General features: G+C 41.6%; 1 protein-coding gene across 1 annotated transcript in view; it reads right to left on the bottom strand.

The window, feature by feature from the left end:
• Positions 1-1,635: 1,635 nt before the first annotated feature.
• Daao1 (D-amino acid oxidase 1) overlaps positions 1,636-27,883 on the bottom strand; it is a 46,343-nt gene continuing 20,095 nt past the window's right edge. Inside the window, exons 2-4 of the mRNA XM_065226118.1 lie at positions 22,146-22,269; positions 2,317-2,462; positions 1,636-2,211 (exon numbers count right to left, since the gene is read on the bottom strand). Of these exons, the coding sequence (XP_065082190.1) occupies positions 1,665-2,211; positions 2,317-2,462; positions 22,146-22,269 (817 nt within the window). The 3' untranslated portion in view covers positions 1,636-1,664. The remainder of the gene's footprint in view (positions 2,212-2,316; positions 2,463-22,145; positions 22,270-27,883) is intronic.

Below are 27,883 nucleotides of genomic sequence, written 5' to 3'. Positions count from 1 at the left end.
TCAAAATTTCGTATGTAGTTAATGATCTACACTGTGTAATTAAAATAATTATAGCAGTATTTAATGGAATTAATTTACTAACAGCCGTTGCCTGTGGGTTAGTGGGCAGTTTAGTATTATCTGTTTCTTTGGTAACAAAACACGCTGAAAACGACGCAGAAATCATCGCCATACAAATTCCTATTCCTATTATTAACTAATTCAAATAAACTTTACTGGTATTAGCACAAATTATTTATTTGATACGGCAGCACTGAATAAATAATTCTCATGTAATCAAAATGCTTCTCACAACTACTCAAACGACTGAGAATATAAAAAAATAAAAACAAACTGCATGTTTGCAGCAGCGTTACTCCTCTTCTTTTCTATGTTTATATTCTGTCGCTATTTTTTACGCCACTTCCACGCCAATAACCTAAACTAGAGAAGTAACTTCACCTGGATTCCCATGTTTCTCAACTTCCTATTTTTTCAATCCTCTGAAACTACCCGGCTGGCATTGAACCCAGAAGCTTATGGGCTGAGAAGCAGTCACGCTTACCACACAGGCACCGGCGCCATGCTACGTTACACCTCTCTGTGCGTGCGAGTATGAGTAACGCGAAAAACGACGACGTCAAACATCTTCATCGATTTCTCTGTCAGACCGCATTCGTTGGTAGCAGCCTACTAATGTCAAAAAAGACTACCCATGAAGCGACGCTGCGAGTCGTGAACAGCTACGCCTTAAAAAAAATGCTCTCTGGTGGATGGTGGCAAAGCATAAATCCAGGGAAATTAACCCAGTGGAAAATTGAACGCGTCGTCTATCGACGCTGGGCTTGCCCATATGAAAGTTGAAAGTCTACACAAGCGTACGGGCAAATCGTGTAATGTGCGCAGGATGTACAAACATGTGGCGAGCTGAGCAGTGACGTACGAACCTATACATCTACGAACGGTAGGAAGATATTCGATGTTTTTGTGGTGAGTGAAATAGAAGATTTGAACGATTCGTTATTAGAGAGGAGAGGGTAATGATTCCCTTACAAGTTTGCATGAAAGATTTACAGGATCTGTAATAAATCTCCGCTAATACATATTCTGTAATGTATTTCAATGCATTGTATGAAATTAATTTTAATTAATTGTAAGAATCGATTGATTACCAACAATTGTACGAAAATGTTAAATCAGGAGAAAGTTACTTGTACAGTTTTTTAAGTACTACCGTTACAATTCACGTTAAATGAGCATAATACAGAGGTCTGCATAAACCCATACTTATAGTACGTTCAACTAATTGCAACACAGAAACCACCATCAAGATAGCGCTATAACATGTTATAACCATATAGACGTAACTCTAAGACCAGAAGGTCCCGAAAAAACGAGCTCGAGCCAAAAAATTGAGCTCGTTTTTTCGGGACCTCCTGGTTTAAATGGAGATGTATATTAGAACCATGTTCAACAAGTTTGTAAAATATTGAGATTGAAATAATGGGTACTATGCCCAAACGAACGGTGGCCCATCTCACCCCGTACGACCGTCTTGCCCCCATCTACCCTACATGCACAATTACTGAACCGTCTTTCAAACATGTTTATTGAAATATTAAATTGATTATATACAATCATTTTTACTTTACCGAACATCCACACTAAAACCCATCCTTCAAGCTCTACAACTTGCTATTACTCTTGACCATTTCCATCACCAGCTTCGTAGCGTAGATTGCCGTTCCGGGTGATGTCGTCACTCCATATCCGCCATGTCCATAGTTATGAACTACTTTCACGTATCGACCGGTCACACCCACCACTTCCGGTTCCACCCGTACCGGGTCACGGTGCGGTCTCAGCCCGACAGCTTCCCTGATGACCGGTGCACCCTTCAAGCTGGGCAGTAACGCCTCACATCGCTCCCTGATGGCAGCCGTGTCGTGCCTGCAAACTTCTTCATTATAGCTGTCGTAGTTTCGGCATCCACCCAGCGTAACGCCCTGAATGCCGGGGATGATGTAGGTATCGTAATCGGCATAGAAAGCCGTTTTCACCCAGGGTGCTTTCACCTTGATCACCTGACCCCGAATCGGTACCAGCTTGAAGTCGGTGCACAGCTTTTTCGCACCCATGCCGGTACAGTTTACCACCACATCGTACTTGCCTGCCACTTCCTGGAAGCTGTCAATCTTTTGCGAAACGATTCGGCCTCCGCTGCGGAGGAATCTAGAAACGAAGCGAAGGGTGGCATATAATGTAATTTGAGAAAGGCAATCTTGATAATGTCGTTTGTAAATAGTATGCTACCTTTCTTTAGGAGATTAAACTTACTTTTTAGCTGCCCACGGTTGGAAGAGTCTGCATTCGGTCAGCACGGTGGTATAGAAGGACCCATACTTCCAGTCACCAGGGCAAAGGGTTAGCTCCTGTTCGGTGGCAGCTCGATACACCGGCAGAATATCTTCAATGTAGCGATTCTGAAATATAAAATGAATAGAACCATGCGATAGTAGCAATGAACCACAAAATGAAAATGAAGTTGTGAGGGGATGCTAGTTCATGCATAGCTATGCATTACCGTTAATGTCATTCCAGATTAAATGCATCGATAGTAATGAAAACAGTCCAACGTCGTCTGCAGCTTAGCCACCGACAAACCGACATGAAACATAAACTTAACTCTTAACCGAGAATCCATAACGGAAGATTTAAATGTGCAGCGATCCCATCTGTCAAAACCATAGAAATGTTTTATCTAGATAAAAATAATTTGTCCGAAATAGATTAGACACGAATCAATTCATAAATTTTGTGCACGTGTTCGTGGCTAGGATCAATATTTTCCGTAAACACGGCGGCAGATGTCAGTTTTATGCTTTGATCATAAATTTCTTTGTAATTTGAATGATCATGCATGTCGGTTTGTCGGTGGCTTAGCATTTGCAGTTCTTGTGCATTTTCGCTGACATCACAACCACCCAGACACTTCATTCGTAATTGTTGCACTCCATCCTTAGATTTGCTCTTGAGCTATGTTGGAAAATTTCGCGAGATTTATGAAGCTCGCAAAAGGAAAAGTTAGCGAGTCATTGTGAGTTTTCGTGAACTTTTCCTGTGGATTGATTAGAGACCCGCTTTTTCTCAGTTTTAATACAAGGGAAGATGGAACTAGGGTTCCATTATCCGTTTCCCTTCTCCGATGTCCTTTTCTTTTATTCTTCTCTTTTCCAAAAGCGAGTAATGGCGTTATAACCATAAACCATATAGGACAAGAGTTGGTGCTCATGCCCCGACCACTAGAGGAAAATGGAGCATCACTACCAATCATTAATAAATAACAATACAACGGAACGTACGGTTCGAGATGTCCACGTTTCATCCATTAATTGGATTCTGAAGCATCATGTTTAAATCTTTGATTAAAGCAGGTCCGATGTTTCTGTATCATCTTACCCCTTAAATGCTTCACAGTAGGCCTGACCGTTTTGATATATTTTGCGCATCTCTGATGTGCATAATTTACCAGGATGCTTTCATGAACTGACTTTTTTGGTGTTAGTTCAACACTAACAAAGTCAGTTCATGAAAGCATCCTGGAAAATTATGCACATCAGAGATGCGCAAAATATATCAAAGCGGGCAGGGTGCCTTCCATTCATTTTGAGCTAAAAAATGTTTTATGAAATTATGGAATAATAAGATATTATGATGATATTTTGTATTTGTAAGTAACAAGAAAAGATTGTAAAGTTTGAGGGGGATGACTCTATCTACGATGCAGGAAAGATTGTGTTTTGCTGTGGCTGGCTGCGCGCACGCTGAGTAGATAGAAAGAAGATTGATGACGATTCAGAAGATTTCCTGCAAAAGATGATGCGCGATGCAAGTAGATGCGAGAAATGAAAGAAGATTTTTCGAAGATTGATTCGCTAGTGTGAGATTTGTTGAGCATCTAGACTTGAGATTTAGATGTGTCGCCTCCCTCGGTAAAGTTTGTGTTTGACACATAAAACCTGCAAAATTAGGTTTGACAGAGTCACAATGAGCGATTTTCTGATCGCCTCTTCGCGAAGAGTGAAGAGCAAAGAGTGGGTGATAAAAGATAAATCACAAAATTGCGACTCTCATGTAGCAAAATTGGCAAGTATTATGTGTCAAACACATGTATCAAGACCCCGGCGTCGTGGTTAGCATCCAAGAGCGTAGCCAGATTTCGAGCTAGGGAGGGGCGAAACAAAATTTACTATGGAAAATTTGGCCGAATGCCATTTCACAGAACGCCATTTCACCGAAAGCCTTTGTGTTGCTGAGTTTAGGGGAGGGCAGTTGCCCCCCCCTGCCCCCTCTGGATACGCCTATGTTAGCATCCACACACTTAGATTTTTTTTGCCGAGATGGGCACCACCGAGCAGCTCGGAATTTTATTTTGCTGGAAATTCAGCAAAAAATATGTTTGTTAGCTGAGATCTCGGCAAAATTCCCGTTTGTTAGCTGAATCTCGGCAAGTTTTTCACTGAGATCCAGCAAAATAAAATGCCAGGCTGCTCGGTGGTGCCCATCTCGGCGAAAAAATCTAAGTGTGCATACCTCTCACGCCAAAGTCACAAGTTCAAATCTCATCCCCGGACAAGTCACGAATGACCCAAGAGCGTTAAAGTGACTATAATAAGATAAAAAAAACTGGCCTATTAAGGTGAACCGCTGTGGAAACCTTATTTTTGATCAATTTCATTACCACCTCATAATTTCAAAAGCACTAAAATATCAGCTCTCACAAAACATACAACAATGAAACTGGAACTTCACGTTTGCTGCAGTGCAGTACATAAGGAGTTCCAATTTCATAAGTGATGTCACAACAGCGTCTAATATGTGTGCTATAGAAATCTTGAAGTGATGGGGAATAGCCGGCGCCAGTGGTGTAGTGGTAAGCGTGACTGCTTTCTAACACCCCAATGGGTCTGGGTTCAATCCCAGCCGAGGTCGGTGGGATTTTTCTGAGGCATAAAAATCTCTGGTCACGTCTTCCTTCGGAAGGGAAGTAAAGCCGTTGGTCCCGGCCCATGTGTGTTGAATGGGTGCGATATCCTACGCAGGTGTGGAAGAAGCTGCCTTCCTGCACATTCGATTGCCGTCAATGGATGGCAATCGATGTCCATCGGTGATTGGCACTAGATTGCGGAACAGAGACCGACGTTAAATAAAGGAAAGAAGAAGAAGAAGAAGAAGAAGTGATGGGGAATATCAGCCATCATGATGACGGCCATTGTTGGCCGCTTCAAGGAATCATTTTAAACTTGAATGGGAAATCTCGCACAACACGAGAAAAGAGGTTTTCTCTTTCGATAATAACCCCCGACTGCAAATGAATTACCCATTCAGTGTGTTGCTCAGGCTCAGGCGCAAGCTACACGGCGAATGAGAACGACCCAAATTTGAGTTTAGTTTACTCATAATCGCCAAAAGTGCAGGAGCTCAGCGATGAGTAAAATTTGTCTCATGTTTTCCCAGGTTTTTCCAGGATTTTCCAGGGAAAAATACCCGAATTTGAGAAAAATAAAGATTGGATTCACTCAGTCTATTGGTACTACTCCGAGACTGAATAAAATTTTCGCCAATTTCTTCATTTTCCAGCAGATTTTTTAGGTTTTCCACAGGAAACCATGAGACAAATTTACTCATCGTTGAGTTCCTGCACTTTTGACGATTATGAGTAAACTAAACTCAAATGTGGGTCGTTCTCATTCGCCGTGTAACATTATCTTCTGTCGAACTGTGCTGCATAGGCTGTGAACCATTTGCCGAGTTAAATTTAACTCGTGGTTAAAAGTGACATTTCGAAAGTTATTTTCTATGTTCGAAAATCCCCGTGCTGTCGATCGACCGGTTTTCGAGCCACGGTTGTCAAAATTTAACTTCTTGTCTGTCAGAAATAACCATGCTCGGATAGCAGGGTTAATCGATAACTTTTCATGAAAACGACCTAGCAAATTATTTACAAAAGTTGATAGACCCGTTTCAAATGTTACATGAGCATTATTCATGTGTTCATTTTTAGTAAACAGGGCCCCGCTGTTGTGTCACTTTTTGTCGAGTGAGTGAACTCAAATCCATCCGTGCACTCGTCTATGCGTTAAGAAAACCATCTTGTTTATGATATCTGGATCAACAATAGAAAAGGGCACAAATGCAATTTGATCTGTCACAGTATTGAGACCCGTATTCACCGTAACATGTTCCGGCCATATCTCCAAAACCAGCTGACCCATTACAAAAATATTTAAAAGCTTTCAAAAAGATCATGTAGCCTTTTGTTTGGAGATTGTTGTGTTCAATTCGATTTAGTGGTTATCGAGCAAGACGTCTCTCATTTTTTTGTAATTTCTATTTCCCGCACACACTTAGCTTACCCTGCTTTATAAGTCAGAGGTAGAGTCGGTGTATAATGAGTCACGCCAAGAGTGAAGCCAAGTCTACCTAATGAACTGTCAAACCGGCTAAAGGGTGTCCACGATGAAATTGCCACACTATGAAATTGCTCTAACTTTTTAACCGTTGGGTAGAATTTAATGAAAATTTGGGTGGATTTAGTTCATAAAGCATTATTTACATCCTGCAAGTTTTAAAGTCCTGTGATCAATACTCGCGGAAATGGAGTCGAAAGAACAGCTCGTGCGTGATAAAATCTTGCGCATTCATCACGAGAACAAGGATCTCTCGCATCGTTCCATCGCTAAAACGTTGGGAATCGCGAATTCCACGGTGTCGCGAGTGATTAAGCGGTTCGAGGAACGGTTGACCACCGATCGGAAGCCCAGAAGTGAAGGAAAAAGTATTCCGTACAACACCAAAAATCACAACCGCGTAGTTGGGGCCTTCAACCGAAATCCGAACGCCTCCGTTAGGGATGTGGCTAAGAAGCTGCACCTAAGCCGAAGTTTTGTCCAGAAGGCCAAAACTACACACTAACTTTAGATTACTGGAGTCAGTAAAATTTTACTGGGTTTTTGAATTGCGGATCGCCCAGTAATCATCACAGAAATAATTTGCATTACCGAACTGTCCGTAAAGTCAATCTGTCAAAAATAACTGTTCATTCAGTAATTGGTTCTAGTTGCGTATACTGGAAAACCCAGTATTTTCTTTTTGTTTATTTCGCTGCAATTTAACTGAGAAGACAGTTATTTGGTTCATTATTATACCGAGCTACCCAGTTATATTAAAAGTAGTGAATGTGCAGTAATAAAAGCATGAATCCTGGTGCAATTCACCGTTTATAATATGCCAATTAATATGACGACTTAATCCCTTGACGTACCCCGGAATAGCGCGTCGACAGTGAAAGCAAACAATACAAACATCCATTTTGTTAATCAAAATTTGTTGGAGATCAAGGAACTGCAAAAAGAGTAAATAATTAGTGTTGGTACCAACGAAATAGGTCTTCAATTTCGCTGTCGAGCTTTCCCAGTTCCGTCATGATATAATTCATGATATTATTCCCAATATTATTCAAATTTTAACAAAACTGCGCGATTCAACATTTGCTCCCGGATTTTACTGAAGCTTAAATGGCGGCGGGAATAAAATTGACAGGTTAGAGTTTACAATTCGTGGTCGGTAAAACAAGGTGGCTATTTTGCTGACCAGTCGGTAAAAAAATAAAGACTACTTTGTGCACAGTAATTATTTTTACTGACTTTTCGTGAAATCACGAAAATTTGGAAATTAACGACTTTCTCAGTAAATAAATGTTCTGTGTACAGTATTTTGTATCAAACGATACCGAAGTTCAGTTTGTGTTTTACAGAACGTCGGTTATTCACCTGATTTAAACTGAATTTTCAGTAAATCTTTCGTTTTACCGTGTAAGCCCAGTACAAAAAAATACCGAACAACTAAATGCTGGATTAGTGTGTAAGGCTGGGCTTCGAACGTTCAAGGTACAAAAGGCCCCTAATCGCGACGAGAAGCAGAACAAGTCCGCCAAAACCCGTGCCAGGAAGTTGACTTCAAACAGATCCCCGGCAACCTGTTTTTCACGGCCAAGGATAAGTTCAGCGTTCCGGAGCATGTCCGCACTCAGAAGATGTCCAAATTTGCGAAGAAATTCCTGGTTTGGCAAGCCATCTGCACGTGCGGGAAGCGGAGTGCACCTTTCGTGACCCAGGACACGATGAACGGACAGGTGTACATAAAAGAGTGCCTCCAGAAGCGGCTGCTTCCTCTCCTGAAGGCCCACAACGTCCCAACAATCTTCTGGCCGGATTTGGCCTCATGCCACTACTCCAAGGACGTGCTGAAGTGGTATGCGGACAATAAGGTCAATTTCGTGCCGAAAATGTTCAACCCTCCCAACACTCCGGAGCTCCGCCCCATCGAGAAGTACTGGGCGATTATGAAGCAGCACCTTCTTAAACGACCTAAGGTAGTGAAGACAGTCGAGGAACTGAAGAAAGTATGGGTTTACATGCAAAAAACGGTTGATTCACAGGTTGTGCAGAATCTTATGGCCGGGGTTAAGGCCAAGGTGCGGGCATTTGCGTATGGACTGTAAATAAAATACGAGTAAAATGGTAAAATGAAGTTTAATAGTTATTTCTCAATCCCTGAAAATTTGATGGCAATCGGATGCAAACTCAAATTTTGCGAATCAATTTTGTGTGTGGCAATTTCATCGTGGACACCCTTTACCTGGATGCTGGTATTGCAATAAAATATAAAATATAATCGAAGAAATGATCATAAATACGCAGTGAGCATTAAATTGTCATGGGATACGTTTGGTAATGATCAGTAATGAGAATTTCTTCTATTTTTTGTTAAGATAATTTGACAAAATCACTGATATAATGATTTACTACAGCCGCTATTTTTTTCTCACTAGAATTCATTTGAAGTTGATGCAGAAGTCCTCTGTTGCCAAGTGAAAATAAAGGGAATCTTTCGAAAACCGTCATGCGAGTTCAACTGTTTTTCTCTTGGCGTGACTCATTATACACCGACTCTAGTCAGAGGTTTTATGCCAGCAATGTTTTGTTCTAATTTAGGAGATGTATGGATGTAGGATTGGGCGATCTTGGATCGATCTTTGGAAGATCGATATTTTCATTCCGATTTCAGATGTTTCGGATCGATTCTTTATCCACGAAAAGATCGAAAAAATCGATCTCTACTTTCGATCTTTTCGATCTTCAAAACAAAACAGGTTTTAAATTTTGTAATTGTATTCACATCGAAAAAACGAGTTACTCTCACCCCAGACTACGTGGTAAATTAAACGAACATACCGTCAACATCAGCACCGCTCCCTATAATGAGGTCACTATTTGCGTTTCCGATATTTACGAATACAGCAACATTTGACGGTTTTAGCTACCTCCCTCACGTGCTCATTGCTCCTTACCGTCACGACAACATTTAATTGAATATTACAAAGGAAATAATTTCTTGGGATACCAACGTAAACAAGCATATAGTCCATTCTTTAAGCAAGAGTATTGATGGTCCAAAAGTGAGGATAACAATAACAAACCAACATTTTTGGCTAGAGCGAAAATGAGGATAGCAAACTACCCAAGTAACAATTTGAGTTTTATGAAGGTTCTGTAGACCATGATTTGGACTTGTAGAATGCTTTAAAACCTTGATAAAACTTGCAATGCTACTTGGGTATGTACTTGAAAGTGGGATTGCGCAAGTGTACGAGTTATAAACGTCAGAAAGGACAGGTAAAAACCATACACACTTAGAAATTATCGCTGACTTTTACCGAAATCTGAACAGCTGAACTTTTCGGTAAAATTTATGCAATTCAATTCAATTACTTTTCAGCTACTTTGAAACTAAATCTCCACTGAAATGACAAGATTTGATAATTTAAATAAGATTGAACATGTTTTGATATTTACCGAACACGGAAACAAAATCTACAAACGATCGATTCTTAGGTACCGATTTAATCAGTGGATCGATTCCAATGAGCTGGATTACAGAGGTGAAGCAATCGGTTAAGTTGTGTGAGTAAAACCCCTGTACGATACAAGCAATTAGTGACGTCACTACTTGCGTTTACGTTGATTTTTTGGTTTACTAATACAACAATATTTCACGATCTGCTTCACCTCTCTCTGTACCTCATTGGATCGATTCTAGAGCAAAATATAAGATCGATTCGTCAAGATCGATCTTTCTCTGAAGATCGCCCAATCCTTTAAAGATGAAATTCGACAGTGAGCATGCATAAGGGCGTAAACGCGATGATCGATTCTCTTCGTCGATTTTCTCTTTTGTTAATAACTCACTAGAATTAACGTTTCTCGGTGCGTTTGCTGTTGCTTTTGATAGCCAATACAACCTGTTACAACTCTGCATTGAACAAATTCTAGAAAATTGTTTCGCTTAGCTGTAGCAATGCAAAGAGAAAATCGGTCAGGAGAATCGATCATCGCGTATACGCCCTTATGAATGCTCACTGTCGAATTAATCCGCGTTGGGATGATATTCATCTGCTTAGATACCCAGTGTTCACTCGGCTGTCGATAGAAGCAGACAACTCGCAATGTGTCACGCAATCGTCTGTTTACTCGGCAGCAACCATTGTGTGGTCCTCCTCATTGTTATTCATCAGCAGTTCTTTCAGTCGATGCATCGTCGACTTTGGAGAGCAACCGTTTCGTGATGAATGTGTGAGTGCTGACCACGTTTTGCGCCCATTGCTGCAATGGAAGCGCTCTGACCCCCGTTGGCGAATCTGCCATACAATGAAACCACTGGAAGCGGTTCCCGTTCTGATGGAGGAGGCTTATTGGATAGCGGAAGATAATATGTTTATTGCGTTGTACCTTTTGACTATAGATTTAAGATGTATTGTATAGTGAACAAGAATCCTCGGCTCTGTAAAGTTAATTCGGTTGAGCCTTATCAAATAAATTAATAAACAAACCATCTGCTTAGATTTTATTCAGTACACACACGAAAAAGTTTTTTGCTAAATAGCTTTTTTCCTTTAAAAGTGCCAATTTTGGGATGTAGATAAATGCTCTCTTTCCTGGAGAAAAAGTTCATTTGTTTTAGAAATGAGTTTTTTGAGAATATTCAACTTAAAAATTTAAAAGCATTTTTTTATCAGCTAAACCTATAGTCTAGTTAGTGAAAGGCTTTCGTTAGTTGGGCTGAGCTGTCAAAGTTGAAAAATGGATGAGGGATACACCGATTGTTTATTATCATCAAAATCGTTTAGCAACGTTTTGCGACATTTTTAAATTTTATAAAAAGTGTGACGTTTTTCCGTTTTTTTTACTAACTTTTAATGTGATTGTTTGGTAAGTGCATATTAGAATATTATTTCGAAATTAATTGTTGAAACGGGAAGCAGCACACATGATTCACTGGGGAAAAAATACGGTATTGGATCTTCCACTGTAACCAGAATCATTCATATGAAGGGAGCGATTTTAGCAGCGGTGGCAAAATTTAATGAACATGGGGTGGATACCCAACTAACAATTTTAGCTGCAGATTAGCTTACACAGCCAAAAATTGGCTTATACAGCTAATATTTGCCTGTATAAGCTAGTCTGCAGCTAAAATTGTTTGTTGGGTAATCGAAAGACATTAAAAGGGCAGACTTTCCCTCTACCGGAAGAATCTCTTTACGTCTGGATTCTCCAGCAGCGACAGGCCAACATTTTGTTAAAGGTAGAAATACTAAAAAGCAAAATCAGAGCTGCTGCTGTTCAAGATACTGCAGGGTCGAGGACAGTATGCAGTGCACAAATGTTCTGCTTCGGACGGCTGGATGCATCGTTTCAAGCAGAGGTTTGGATTGCGCGTAAAGGCTGTAGCAGGAGAAAAGGCATCTACAGACATTGAAGCGTACCTAAATTTCAAGAAGATCCTACTGAAGAAAATTCAGGATTTGCAGCTATCGACATCCCAGGTCTTCAATGTGGATGAATCTGCACTGTTTATTAAGCTTCTGACAACACGTTCTGTTATTACGTGTAGTGAATCTGTGGCAAGTGGACGGAAGCAAAATAAAACAAGATATACGTTCATGCCATGCTCGAACATTGACGGAACTCTTAAACTTCAGTTGCTTTTTATTGGAACTGCTGCAAAGCCACGAGGGCTTAATACAGCAGCACTGCCTGTGTCATATTGTCACTCTAAGAAAGCTTGGATGACCCGGCAATTATTCCGTCAATGGTTTTACGGCGAATTTGTTCCAGCAGTGCGGAAATTTTCAACCGAGCAAGGGCTGGAACCTAAGGCACTGCTGGTACTCAAAACAACAACTATAGAGCCATAGGACCGCTGTGAAACCGGTTCAAGATATTCAGAAAAATAAATAGAGCTATTTTGATAACTTAGAATAGGTTTCCGATGATCCAGGTAATGGATTAATTTTCTTCAATTTCATGATTAATCATTATCATATCATACGATAAATCATCAAAGCATATGTACTCGACGAAATATTTATCACCAATGTCAAATAAAAAAAAAAAACATAAAATCAAATGAACAGCTCCAGATATTTGGATGCAGACAAATCCGTTGTCTATCAATTTTTGGTTCTAAGATTTCAAATATTTGGTATCAAATTTACAAGGAGACATAAGTAAGACTTTTTTTTCTTGATTTTGTTTTCCGTCGATCTTGTTTTCCGTGCTTAGCACCAATGCTACCGACGCCAGAGACGCAGCTCCCTGGCCCTACATATCGACCCATCAACTCATGAACCGGGGACCAACGGCTTTACTTCCCTTCCGAAAGAAGGCGTGATCAGAGATGTTATACCTCAGAATATCCCGACGGCGCCGACTGGGATTGAACCCAGGCCTGCTGGGGTGAGAGGTATTTTTATATAGATTTTCGATTTTTTAATTCTAACCCTACGCTATATACATGGCCGTGTATGCAGTTCAAAATCAATTACACCTGCTTTCATCGGTAAAAATCAATACCGATGGAAGGTAACTTCGAGCGAAAGTGCATTCGTTGGTGGTGAATTTCATCTACCCAATATTGGGCCAGCGAGTCATTGTAAAAACATGAAAACTCCACGACATGTTTTCGAAGCGTACTTTACAGCCGAAATTATTGAAGAAGTGGTTTCTTGTACAAATGGTTATGGCGTACAAAGGTTCTCAGAAAGCTGTAAACCTGTAACAAGAAACGAAATGCTAGAATTTATTGCCATCTTGATTGCGACCGGTCGTAATATACAGAACCATGTCAGTTTGGATCCACTATGGACATCAGATAATGTTTGGCGGATTGAGTTCTACCGACTGGTAATGAGTAAAAATCGATTCAAGCAAATCTATATCGGCCTACGGTTTGACGATCGGTCCACTCGTCCTCAGCGGTTCCAAGTTAGCAATGACAAATTACAATTTTGTTGTCAGGTGTTAAGATAATTACGTCGCTCCCAAAAATTTGACCGTAGACGAACGACTGTGCCTTTTCAGAGGTAAGTAAGGATATAAATTAAAATATTGCTTAAGAGTATGAAAGAAAATGTAGTTTGTATTTAATTCTTTGACACAAGTGTTTATAAGCAACGTTTGGCGGATTGTATAAGCTATAGGGTAAGTGTGCCAATATGGCACAAGTTCTTCAGTGTTTGGCCATAGCGCCTAACTTAAATTTAAAATAAATTGTCATGGCTTTATTTGCATAGATAAACGACAAAGTCTATATTCTAATCGTGCATCTAAATAAATTAGGTAAAGAATGAATAAAAAACAATAAAGGTAGGGCCAATTAGAGGACCAAAAACTAACTAACTTACCCTAGTTCTCATGGCCAGATCTGCTTTCCTTGATATATGTATAAAACGAGTTCACGATTTGATAAAAACGGCTTTACGTTTCTTCGTATCCACGGGACACTGCCCATTCGGCGTTTGTATAAAATCGAAACCCGGCAAATATGGGATCAAAATATGGTTTTGTTCTTCAATTCAAGGATATATACTAAACTTGCAAGTATATAGGGCAAGGTGAATAATATGCCCGAAAAAAATCAAGCTATGCGGGTGGTCACTGATCTCGTCTCTCCATATTTGAATGAATGGAGGGAGGTAACAGCAGATAATCTATTCTCATCCATAGACCTCGTTAACTACTTGTGGCATAACAGCACTTACTATACAGAAACAGTCAGATCAAACAAACCCTTCATTTCACCAGAATTTCTCATTTTGAACGCAAGAGAAAGAAGCCCATCGTCTTGATTACTTCAAAAAGCATCCAAGAAACAGATCCTCGAATTGAGAAACCGGATGTTGTGAAATATTACAATCATACCAAGGGTGGTGTCGATGCAGGAGATCAAAGAACGAGAAATACAACCGTTGCCAGGAGAAGTCCAGTGTGGAGCAAAAAAAATTTCTTTGAAATTATTGACATTGGATGCCTCATGATTTTCATAGAGCTGTACCCAAATTGGGCAAATTCAAATCCCAGCCGACATTCCGAATTTTTGCGAATTCTTTCAGAAGAACTGTCAATAGAACAAATGGAGAACCGATTGGAAGCTGGTCACCTTCCACAAGACGTAAGTGATGGAATTCGGGATCTTCTATCGAAATACACAAATTGCACAACATGTGGATTGACGGCAATGATAAAATGCGTATTATGTTCCAATTTTTTTTGCAATTTTCACAAAAATGATACTGCATTGTATGTATGCAAAATATGCGATGAAACCCCAAATTTGACTGTTAAAAGGATCCCCGAATCAGATCATCGTCAACTTTGTCAGATATGTACAAAACGCAAGTATAAACCAATGAGGACAAAATCAATATGCTGCTTTTGTCTGTCCTCTGTTTGTCAAAACTGCTCAGTTGAAAAAACCTTTTCAGTGTGCATTTCTTGCATGAACAAGTGAATCCTGTAAGTAATTTTTAATTTTATGAATAAAATGATAAATTCCATAAACTGTCCAAAAAACAATAGACCTTCAAATTTCAAAGTATCACCAATTGAAACGGTTTTGAGTATCTTAGGCAGTTTATATAATTGCATCGTCTTTCTTAGGCCTCTTTATAAATTTTAAACCAAATATTTTAAATATTAGAAACAAAAATTGATAGACAACGGATTTGCCTGCATCCAGTTAGGATAAACTCAAAAACTCAAATCTCAAGCATAAGTTAATTCACCTATGAGTTTTGCCTTGCAATCGCCAATGAGGTTCAAAAATTAATTGCTTTATATTTTGGAGTTATTCATAGTTAGTACTGTTATCTTTTTTTACATTTCATACAATTGGTAATTTGTATCTACAGTACCTGATGATCGTCCTCGTGCCACCGTGGGTCTCTAAACAGTGCTGTTATTCTCTCTGGGAGGCTCCTTAATGAATGAACCATAATTCGGAACATCTGGAACCGGTTCCACCGTGGCCATATGGCTCTATAGTTGTTGTTTTGAGTGCCATTGGTCATATTTCGTAGAGTAGATGTGATTTGATATGTCGCTTGGTATGGTTATGAGCGATATCAAATTTGACCATACATAACTATAATCTGGAATATCCGGAACCGGTTTTACGATTGCCATATGGCTCTGTGGACGTCGTTTTTAGAGCCGATGGCCATATTTCATCGAGTAGATGTGATTTGATATGTCGCTTGATATAATTATGAGAGATTTGAAATTTGACCATGTGGAACCATAATCCGGAATATCTGGAACCGATTTTACGGTGGTCATATGGCTCTGTGGACGTCGTTTTGAGTACCATTGGTCATATTTCGTCGAGTAGATGTGATTTGATATGTTGCTTGATATTGTTATGACAGACAATAAATTTGACCATTTGGAACCATAATTCGGAACATCCGGAACCGATTCCATGGTAGCCATATGGTCTTATGAATGTTCTCTATCATTTCCAGGAGTTCCATGAAAAAAATCAATATATTGTCGCAATGATATGTAAGATATATGATAAAGATTGAAAAAAAAATACCCCGTGCCAACACATTCTTGATTCCACTGTGTTCTTCCAACCAGAACGGTTGATAGTTTTGCGCTCCAGAAATTTGCGAAGTGTTTTACCACTCGGTTTAGATTTCGACAGTTTTTTCCCCCTGGAGGGGTTTTTTTTTCTAGTAGTGTCATTAGTGCGCATATCAGAAAGAAGGAAACTTTCTCTAGTGATCAAAACATTAAAGAATCCAGTGAAATTAGCGAATCGCGGCCATTTCCGCGTCATCGGTGCGTGTTGTCTTCACGCACACCACCATAGACAATACCGTCGTAAGTGAGTGCCATTGTTATCATTAACGTCTGCATCGCTCATCTGCTCTCGTGTGTGCGATCGACAAGGTTACCCCCGCTGCTCATCACCGTGCTTCCTGCCACGCTTCCCGCAGTCCCGTGGCTCGCCGTTCAGCTGTGTGCTGTTTGCTGCCTGGTCGCCAGAATAGAGATCTCCAAGCGCAATCTCACTTACACTAAAATCCTACATCCATATATAAAAATGAAGAAGAAGAAGAACCAAAAAGGTATAGAGATATCACAACTACTTAAAAAGGTAGCGCGCGGTATCACGCACACTTTTGTGCATCTGGAGAACTCTATATTATTGCTGCTAGATAAGTTTTTGTGTTTTATTTCTCTCTCCTCTCTCCTCAGTTGAATATCCATTTTGTGCTTCTATTATAAGTATCTGTTTTGTGTATTGTGCTTGTTTCGGATTCAAGTCGCGTGGTAGAGCGTTCTCGCTCCCACTAATACGGCAATATGGACGCGATATCAGATGACATCGCGGACATTTTGTCGGACGACGGCTCCCCTTCGCCTCTCGATCACCCCGGTGGTTCGTCGTCTCAGACGCAAACCCTCCATCGAAATCGTGCCTACCCGAATGACTCGACTGGCCCATGGGTTGTCTATTTTCAGCCCAAAAACAAACCCTTGAATGTTGTTCAGACATCTGATGATCTGACAAAGCGATTCTCTGCCGTGACCGAAATAACGAAGGTTAGGCACAACAAACTTCGTGTGACCGTCGCTAACCTGAAACAGGCCAATGAAATTGCTGTTTCCCAGTTTTTCACACTGGAATATAGGGTGTACATTCCAGCCTCTGATGTGGAGATCGAAGGCGTGGTCACTGAGGCGAGCCTGAAACCCGAGATACTGGAGAAGCAAGCGGTTGGCCGATTCAAAAACCCCTTGCTTCCTCCGGTAAAGATACTGGCCGTTCATAGAATGAAGTCAGTATCGCTCAGCGAGGGTAAAAAGAGTTTTAACCCCACAGACTCGTTTCGGGTGACCTTTTCTGGATCTGCCCTTCCTCAATACATCGAGCTGGGAAAACTTCGTCTTCCTGTGCGGTTGTTTGTACCTCGGGTCATGAACTGCCAGAATTGTAAGCGGTTGGGACATACGGCCTCCCACTGCGGCAACAAGGCACACTGCTCCACATGCGGGGAGAAGCATGAGGATGGCGCCTGCGCAGCTACTGCACCAAAATGCGTGTACTGCAACGGAACTCCTCATGCTCTCTCGTCGTGCCCGGCGTACAAACAACTCGGGACAAAATGAAACGCTCCCTTAAGGAACGTTCCAGGCGATCTTTTGCAGAAATGCTGAAGACAGCCACGCCATCGACCAATGACAAAAATCCCTTTTCTCTTTTGTCAGATGACGAGACTGACTCTGACTTGGCTGAGGAGGGAACTTCTTTTCGTTTTTCTGCACGGAAACGAAAACGCATCCGTTCGCGGAAAGTTGACAATCAAGAACCCCAAATCAGCTTGCCCAAATCAAGGAGTGGTGGAAAAAAGGAGACTTCTACTCCTCCTGGATTCCGCAGAACTGACTATACCCAGGATTTTCCACCTCTTGCGGGGACATCCAAAACCCCTGATGCCCCAATTTTAAGAACAGAAACCCCTTCTTCATCTGGGCTGTTCTCATTTGATAACATTGTGGACGGTATTCTCAAATACCTCAACATTTCTGATCCTCTGAAAAGCATTGTCCTCACATTGCTTCCCACTGTGAAATCCTTCTTGAAGCAATCGACTTCAAAATGGCCCCTTCTTGCAGCTATCATCTCCTTCGATGGATAATTTTCCAAACGAGGTCGGGGATTTGATCACTGTTCTACAGTGGAATTGTCGAAGCCTTATTCCGAAATTAGATTCGTTCAAATATTTAGTCCATAACAATAATTGCGATGCATTTGCCCTCTGTGAAACATGGCTCTCTTCAGAAATTGATCTCCCTTTTTACGATTTTAACATTATTCGATTGGATCGTGAGGATTCACGTGGAGGAGGGGTACTTTTGGGGATCAAAAAGTGCCATTCCTTCTATAGAGTGAATCTTCCCGAATTCCCCGGTATTGAAGTTGTCGCATGTCAGGTTACCATTAAAGGTAAGAGCCTTTGTATTGCTTCTGTATATATTGCTCCTAGAGTCTCTGTTAATTCTGTTAATTGATTCTTCGCGAAACCGCGAATTCGGTAGATGAAATCAGTCAGCCTTTTTCAATGGTCGAAGTTTCACTTGCTCTCCTTTCGTGTGGCAATTCTGCCCCGGGATCTGATAGAATCAAGTTCAACTTGCTGAAAAACCTCCCAGACGTCGCTAAGAGGCGCATGTTGAACTTGTACAATCAGTTCTTGGAGCTCAATATTGTTAGCCATTAAAAAGCCTGATAAACCCGCGTCGGATCACAATTCGTATCGGCCCATCGCGATGCTGTCGTGTATTCGGAAATTGATGGAGAAAATGATCCTTTTTCGCCTCGACAAATGGGTTGAGACGAACCACCTTCTTTCAGATACTCAATTTGGTTTCCGTAGGGGTAAGGGAACGAACGACTGTCTCGCGTTGCTTTCCTCGGAAATTCAGTTGGCTTTTGCTAAGAAAGAGCAAATGGCTTCTGTGTTCTTGGATATCAAGGGGGCTTTTGATTCAGTATCCGTTGAAGTTCTTTCAGAGAAACTCCACGCTTGTGGATTGTCTCCATTAATGAATAATTTTTTGTACAATTTGCTGTCAGAAAAACATATGAGCTTTTCTCATGGAAACTCTACAGCTTTTCGATTTAGCTACATGGGTCTCCCCCAAGGCTCATGTTTAAGCCCCCTTTTGTACAATTTCTACGTTAGAGAAATTGATAACTGTCTTAGTGACAATTGCTCGTTGAGACAACTTGCAGATGATGGCGTAGTGTCTATCACAGGGCCAAAAGAGGTTGACCTGCAAGGACCCTTACAGGATACCTTGGACAATTCAGCTAGGTATCGAATTCTCCACGGAGAAAACTGAGTTGATCGTTTTTTCTAGGAAGCATAGCCCAGCACAACCGAAGCTTCAACTTTTGGGTAAGCCGATCACTCATTCCATGTCTTTCAAATATCTCGGGGTCTGGTTCGATTCCAAATGCACCTGGAGATCCCACATTGAGTATCTGAGACGAAAATGCCAACTAAGGATCAATTTCCTTCGATCAATTACCGGAACGTGGTAGGGAGCCCATCCACAAGATCTTCTGACGTTGTACCGGACAACGATTTTATCGGTTCTGGAATATGGTTGTTTTTGTTTTCAGTCGGCAGCTAAAACGCACATCATCAAGCTGGAACGGATCCAGTATCGTTGTCTTCGTATCGCGTTAGGATGCATGCACTCGACTCATACGATGAGTCTCGAAGTGCTTGCGGGCATGTTGCCACTATCCGTCCGTTTTTCAGAGCTATTCCTGAGGCTCCTCACCCGTTGTAAAGTAATTAATGGTGATCGAAAACTTTGAGAAGCTTCTGGAGCTAAATCCTCAAACATGTTTTATGACTTTGTACTACCTATATTTAACACAGGATGTCAGCCCTTCAAGAAATATTCCCAATCGTGTAGTCTTCTCCGATTTCGGCAATTCAGTGAATTTTGAGTTATCTATGACGCAGGAAATCCGCGGAATTCCAGAGCATCATCGTCCTATGATTGCTCCGTCATTATACGCTGTAAAGTTTGGCCATGTTGATTCTGCAAGAACGTTTTTCACAGATGGATCTCTAATAGAGGAGTCCGCTGGTTTTGGTGTATTTAATAAATTTCATAGCGCCTCTCGTAAACTTGAAGCTCCTTGTTCTGTGTATGTGGCTGAACTGGCTGCAATTCACTACACTTTGGAAACTATTGCTTCACTTATTCCAGACCACTACTTTATTTTTACGGATAGTCTCAGTTCTGTCGAGGCTATCCGTTCCGCTAGGCCGGTAAGGCACTTCTCGTATTTTCTCTTGAAAATACGAGAGCTGCTTAGTGCTTTATCCGTGCGCTATTTCATCATCACCTTCGCGTGGGTCCCTTCGCATTGCTCAATTTTGGGCAATGAGAAGGCGGATTCACTTGCGAAGGTGGGCGCTATGGAAGGCGACATTTATGATCGACAAATCGCCTATAGTGAATTTTTTTCAATTTATCGTCAGCAGTCACTCGTTAGCTGGCAACATCAATGGAGTGAAGGGAGCTTGGGACGATGGCTACATTCAATTATCCCTAAGGTGTCGAAGTTTGCATGGTTCAAAGGGTTGGACTTGGGTCGAGACTTCATACGCGTGATGTCTCGTCTCATGTCCAATCGCTATTGTCTAAACGCTCACTTGTTCCGTGTAGGGTTGGGAGACAGCAATCTCTGTGAATGTGGACAAGGTTACCAGGACGCTCATCACATCCTTTGGTCTTATGCGGAGTATCGTGGAGTCAGAACACATTTGTATGATTCCCTTCGGGCTCGAGGTAGACAACCCAATGTTCCGGTTCGAGATATCTTGGCTGGGCGCGATTTGGAATATATGAAACTCATATATGAATTTTTTTTAAATTCATTAACCTTAGGTTGTAGATAGTTTGTTTTCTTAATTTGGTATATTTGTCAAGATGAATGTGTTTGCGAGAAAGTGTGTGTGTGTGTATATACATTCCTTCTGTAGTATTCATGTTCATCTCATGTTGAAATGATCAGTTCTTTAGATTTAAGTAAGTGTTTTAGAAATAGTTACCACATTAAAACAAATAAAATTCGTAATCCTCTCAACCTTTCCCCATCCTTAAATTGTAAAACTCCCTAACCTCGAGACGACCGCGAGTAATCAGTTAAACCCCCTTAACTCTAGTTTTAAGATTCTTATTGTTGAAGAAAAAGAATATCTCGGCTCTGTAAAGTTTATTCGACTGAGCCTGTACAAATAATCGAATAACAAAAAAAAAAAACACATTCTTGAATATATAGAAAAGAGGGAGGGTCATGGGGGGGGGGGAGTACCACCTTACAAATGTAAGAACCGCTCACCGGAATGATGTTAAAAAAAAGTCATTTTAATCGGCTATGGCATCTCTGAGATACACATTTTTGAAAATAAAAAGTTTGTCCCGGGCTTTTACGGGTTAAAGATAGCCCAACGAGCGAAATGCGACAGTAATATATTTTTTTATTTTTTTATATTTTCTTATAAAAGCTCATATAATTGCCTACAAATCATCGTTTGACAACATTTTTGGAGGACTCCGATTTGTGATATCCAAAGTTCAGCCCTTCTCAAATCTGGTGGTCGTTATTTTTTTTAAATAAAATTAGTATGTAAATTTTCTTAAGTAAAAGATATTTTTACATTCGCGAAGTTTCATTGAAATCTGAGAGGGTGCTGCCAAACATTTACCGAGTTGGCGTGAAGATCGTAAATAGAGTTCGAAATTTAAAGGTGGCGGAAGAACTGCAAGCCATTAACGTAACTTCTGAAAAAAAAATAAGATTTATGATCCTTTCCATCCGTCCGCGATAATTCTATTTGAAATACTTAATCATATGAATATTACTCCCAGTCATTTTACTAAATGATATGCATAATCCACTCGAGAGTCGTACAAAGAAACCCACCTAATAAAATTTTCCACGCGGCAATGATAATTCTACTCTCGCGAAAACAAAAATAAAAAAAACGAAACGCGAACGTATTTCGAAACAGAAAACAAAACTGCTGACTCAAAGCTCCGGCAACATCAAGTAGGGGTAGCCTACATCTTGGAGCAGTTCTCAAACCGTAAGCATACCGAAAGAAAAGGATGTGCTTCAAATGGAAATGCGGCACCTAGGTACAAAGGAAACGGTAAACTCACCCTCACAATCGCCGGATCGGTACTGGAGAAGATGTACGCGGAAAGCTGAGCCACTCCTGCCTCGGAAGATTCTGCCGTTTTGCGAATTTCGTCCCAGTAGTTGTACGCATCAGAAATCCATTTCCTAGATTATGGAGCGACAGAAAAGAAAACGGATAAAAAGAAGAAAAGCCTATGAATAGAGAGGGTCTACTATAAGAGAGTGAGCGGATTCAAAACAAACTGCCTAGGTGGTTTCCAGCAACACTGCCGATGCAATCAAGATAGGCGCTGCTCGATTGTCTCTGGCTTTGACAGTAACGTTTGGCTCAAAACCAACGAGTCCGCTCCTCTCTTATACTAGACCCTCTCTACCTATAACCATAGAACACTTGGCAGAATTAAAGGAATGGGAAAAGGATAAGTCTGGCATTGAAAAATATCGAATCGCATGGAGACGCGTGGTATTTTTCACCTATATTGAAAACCATGCGTCTCCACATTCAAAGAAAATATTTGAATTTCTAAGGGTGATTTCCCTCTGCGGGGCTAGAGTACCACTGCTGGGTTAGCGGAAAATATAATTAAAGCTCCATGCTCGTCGCACGGACAAGTGGTTCGATTGAAGCTTTTCTCCCCTCATTTCCCGTAGTCCCACAACAGCCCCCGCACGCTATTCAGATGCGCTCGTCCGTTTCAACCACGGCCGGCCAGGGCAAATAGTATATACCTACGTCGAGTGAAAGCAACAAATGGACGAATATCCAATGACTAATGATATTTTCTATCCCACCGGATTTCTCCGCTCGGTTGTTTGGGCAAAATGATATGGATTGTGTCCAGTTAAATGGCGCTGTTCTGCTCTCTTCTCCTGACACAAATTGCCCAATTTGGGCGCAACAGAGAAATGCGTCCGCCACACAGCTACGTGACCTCTATTATGGAGGCGGAATTTCCACACCATTTGATAGGCCCCCACCTATTCCCCGGAAACGATTGAGCAGGACTTTGGTGACAATGGCTCGCCGAAAGCAACAAACAACGGTGGTTGCTTTTCCATGAATGGAAAGCTTCAGGCTAAATTAAAGCTGCAGGGTGGAGTTCGTGCTGTCAAAACCGTAAATCGTTAATGGATGTGCGTGTCGGTAATGAATTTTTCCTTTTAATTTTCTGAGTGTGTGTGTGTGTGTGTGTGTGTGTCGTGTCTCAGGGCAATCGCATGGACTTCCGGTTTGTACGTTGGCTATTCTCCTTTGTTTTGTGTAGGCCACTTCATCAGCGGCGACATAGTTCAACCGCGACGACCACGTAGCAGCAGTTGTGGCGGCTAGAATGAACCAATTGAAATGTTTGCTGTATTTTCACGTGATGAATGTTTGTTTGGTGGTGGCTATTTTTAAGCAATTTTTCTCTCTGCGTCATCACTTCGGTTCCGCTGTCGGCAAGTTCAAGTGAGTGCGTTAAGGATGATAGCATACTTTTTTCTTATGTTTATTCATGGTAATGGATGGGAAATTTGCGAAAACTTGCGGGCACGACACTTTTTTGTCGCCTCAGTATTGTGTCCAGGGGCATAGAGTCTCTGTATTACTTCATCGCTTTCTTTGTGGTATTTACATCCCAACTGGAACTTAACGGATGCCGTCCAGTTAGCGTTCTGAGCACTACAACTCAGTCAGCCTACGTTTAAATGTTGCCACAGTAGAGTTGAAGTCGAAGCGGATGAGGCGGACAGGATCATGAAGGCCATACAAGGAGTTCTAGGGCTCAAGCAGCAAAAAAAGTTCCGTTGGCGAAGCAATCGTTCAGGAGCTAGTAACTCCGGTGCGTCAGTTTCTCCTGTGAGAATTTTAATAACTAACACCGCGGGCATCATTCCGACTCTGCTCAAGCGTCTGCAGTTCCGATAATCTGCAACGATCTCCATGTTCTGATGTTTATTGTTGCCATACATCAACAGACTGGCTGTAGACCAAATGATGTTAATAATACTAATCATAATAATAATAATAGTAAAATTACACGTCAAATAATCACAGAAAGAAAAACAAAGAAACATGGTCAGAATGTAAAAAACATAAATGGAAATACACTAATTTTCTCTGTCAGTCACTACGGCCGGCGAAAATAGATGAGAATCTCCGACGAAGCGCATCACGTGTGAGGTGAAAGTCGAATACAGATGCGACTCTGTTGAACACACGATGTAGTCCGCAAATCGCACCATATGCCCCGTAGTTCGTGCGACGCAGTGGCAGTCTCAGCATGAGGTTGTTACGAAGTGGTCGGGGTTGCACGTTTAGGTCAATTTGCCTCAGGATAGCCTCACAATCGGCGATAATCAAAGCTCTGCTGGTGTCCCTTCTAATCCGGAGAGGTTCAAGGTTTATCAGTTGGCAGCGACTCTCTTAGCTGGGCAGCCGAAGCGGATCTCTCCAGGGCAGTCTACGAAGCGCAAAACGAAGAAAGCGACGTTGAACAGATTCGATTCTCTCGGCACCATTGTTGTAATTCGGGTTCCAAACCGCAGAACAATACTCAAGCGTCGATCGTACGAGGGAGCAGTAAAGAGATTTTAAGCAGTAGGCATCGGTGAAATTCTTAGCTATCCTGAAGACGAATTCTAAAGTCCTAGACGACTTATTGATGACATAAGAAATATGTTGCCTGAATGTTAGCTGTGAATCCAACACCACACCCAGGTCTTTCACCTGATTCACGCGTTCGAGTGTCGTTCCAAGTAGGTCATAGCTGAATACAATCGGTTGCTTTTTTTCGTGAGAACGTTATGGCAGAGCACTTTGCTGGGTTCACTACCATTCGATTTAACGTACACCAACTGGCGAAGACATTAAGCTGATGTTGAAGATTGTGGCAGTCAGCGATCGAGCAAATTCGTAAAAATATTTTGAGGTCGTCTGCATATGCTAATCGAGGTCCTTCGATAACCAGATTCACGTCGTTGAAGTAGAGTAGAAAAATCAACGGTCCCAGATGGCTTTCCTGCGGTATACCTGATGTGGCAAAGCAGCTAGCTGATTTGCAATCTCCTATAGCAACCATAAGTTGGCGACCAGTAAGATACGAACGGAACCAACTCAAGAGATTACCGCTCACCCCAAGCCTGTCGAGTTTAGCAATCGCAATGTCATGACTCAACTTATCGAATGCCGCGGATAGATCGGTATATATAACGTCCGTCTGTACCCGTTCAGTCATACTATCGGTAATGTAGGATGTGAGGCATAGCAGATTGGTGGTTGTAGAGCGACCGCCAGTAAACCCGTGTTGATTAGCACTCAGATACTGCTTGCTGTGAGAGAGCAACGGTTCCATAATAACAAGCTCGAATAGTTTCGAAACAGCACTCAGAGATGTAATTCCACGATAGTTATCCACGGCTCGTTTGCTCCCCTTTTTGTGGACAGGAAACATGTGTGCACATTTCCAGGAGGATGGAAATATACCACTGGAGAGAGACATACGGAATAGACGGTGAAGTGGAGTTAACAAGCAAGCAATATGTTTCTTCAAAAACACGGACGGAACTCCATCGGGTCCAGGGACGATTTGAGCTGCGTTGCAGCGTTAGAAATCATCTCAACGTTGACATCAATTGCACCCAGCATTTGACCATTTAGTGGGATGTTCCTGACTGCGAGGGAAACATGGTCGTCACTTAGTCTCTCATCAGTGAACACACTGGCAAAATTGACAGAAAAAAGGCGGCAAATATCCTGCGGAGTGGAAGCGACTTCACTGTTCAATTCCATTGACGATGGGAGGCCAGATTCTCTGCGTTGCTCGTTAACGTAGTTCCAGAATGATTTCGGGTGTAGTTTAAGGGTAACGCTGAATACCTCGTTGAAATCGCAGAAAGCATCGACGACAGGCTCGCTGATACTCGTGATTAAGCCTCACGTAGTGATGTTTCAGAAGAAGCGTGCGTGCTAGGTTCAATGGATCTCGCCACGGGAGGCGTCGTAGGGCATATCTCACAAATTTTCTCTGAATTGCTTTGATCCCACCAGTTCAAGTTGGTTGGTAGGGGCACTATACTACAGAGTTGGATTCCAAAATCTATCGCACCAGAGCGCAGTGCAGAGGCGGGAGGCAAAGAGGATCGGTAAATTTGCAGTATGATTTGAACATAAATCCCAGCTGTCGGTTGGCTCTACATAGATAATATCGTTGTAGTGTGAGCGGAAAGTCAGCGCTGAATCTAGGATGACGCCAAGATCACGAACATGCAGAACACGCTCAAGGGACTGACCATTAATTGAATAATCGTGTACGTAATCGGGTTGATCTTGCGATGGAAAGACAAAATGTTACATTTTAGTGCCAACATTTCAAAGGGGCGTAATTGCATTTGTAAACAATGGCTTTAGCCGTCGATTTCTCTTGAATAAAAGCTCACTCGTGAAAAATAATGACACCAGCAGGTAGAGAAATGTTTCCTCTACCAGTTTGCATTGTCATTTTGGAGAGGTAAGACTTCATTCGCGAGAAATTGACGGCTAAAGTCATTGTTTACAAAATCAATTACGCCCCTTTGAAATGTTGGCACTGATTTGTGGATGGTCAAAGCCAGTATGGTCTGGGTGCACCAATCAGCAAAACTATTCAGCAGCAGTAGTAGAGCATAACACTCCTCGAGGTCGATACTTTTAATGATCATGTATATTTTGACGTCAATTGAGCATCATTGGATGTAGCTGGTTGTCTTCATTGTTTTGAGACGTATGTCAGAAATGGGGTGCACCATAGTGTATCAATGCCAAAATGGCTTAGAATGCTCAAAGAACACTAGTTAACGTATTTGCGGAAAAGAAGGGATTTGCAAAAAGTTGATGCTGCAACAAACATCATTTCTTGCAATTAAGTGGAGACGCGTGGTTGTTCAAAAGAAGTTACGTAAGTCAAGTAATGATCAACGTGTTCAAATGCTGCATAAATGTTTAATATATCTTGACTTGAAACACATCCATTTAAATGGAATTGCATGTCACTCACAAACCGTGTGCTCTCGAATCGTACATCGGATTTTTCCATAAAGTTGCATTTGTGACCACGATTTTTCCCCCATACAGGTCACAGGTCTTCTTTGTTTACAGGGCAACATCGCCCGCCTTAAAGGACACGCGAAGAACCGATTTTTTGCCCTGATTTTCCCCTTCTTCGCATTCCCAGAGCGTCTCGCGAGTCGCAGCTATGGGCTTGACTTGTGAAAAGTTTAAGCACTACAGCACAAGTGAGTGAAATCCTTTATAGACGCAGAGTGGCTCTTTTCCGTCCTATACCTGAACCCCGCTGTATGATGGAAGGGGTTTCAGTCAACAGTCACGTAATTGTGTGAGAGGGTAGGTCAAAGCATCAGCACTGGGTTGGGTTGGGTTGCGGTGCTCTCTATGTATGCAGGTATGTCGTGCATTATTTCCTAGAGTGTGTCTGCTGCTGTGTATTCAGTCTGTATTGGTGAACTGGAAAAGAAAGGATTTTCATAATGCCTTTTTTATTATCGCATCGAGCTAGCAGAATGTAGGTTGTGACATCCACTGTAGATATGCCGGCACTGCTCTGGCTGGTTGGTGGTGTTGACGCAAAATTGACCTAGGTGCACCAACGATATCGACGAGCGCTGGAGAAACAACTGCTGGAAAACATTCAAGCTTTAGGACGCTTAAGTGCACCCTACACGGTACACGGTAGAAGTGTTGTCAATATTTCCATCAATTTTTTACGTGAATATTTTTACG

Source organism: Ochlerotatus camptorhynchus, unplaced genomic scaffold (assembly GCF_037179485.1).
Source record: "Ochlerotatus camptorhynchus isolate MF236.1 unplaced genomic scaffold, CSIRO-AGI_Acam_v1.1 ptg000244l, whole genome shotgun sequence".
Taxonomy (NCBI): Eukaryota; Metazoa; Arthropoda; class Insecta; order Diptera; family Culicidae; genus Ochlerotatus; species Ochlerotatus camptorhynchus.
This window is presented reverse-complemented; position numbering and strand designations above follow the sequence as displayed.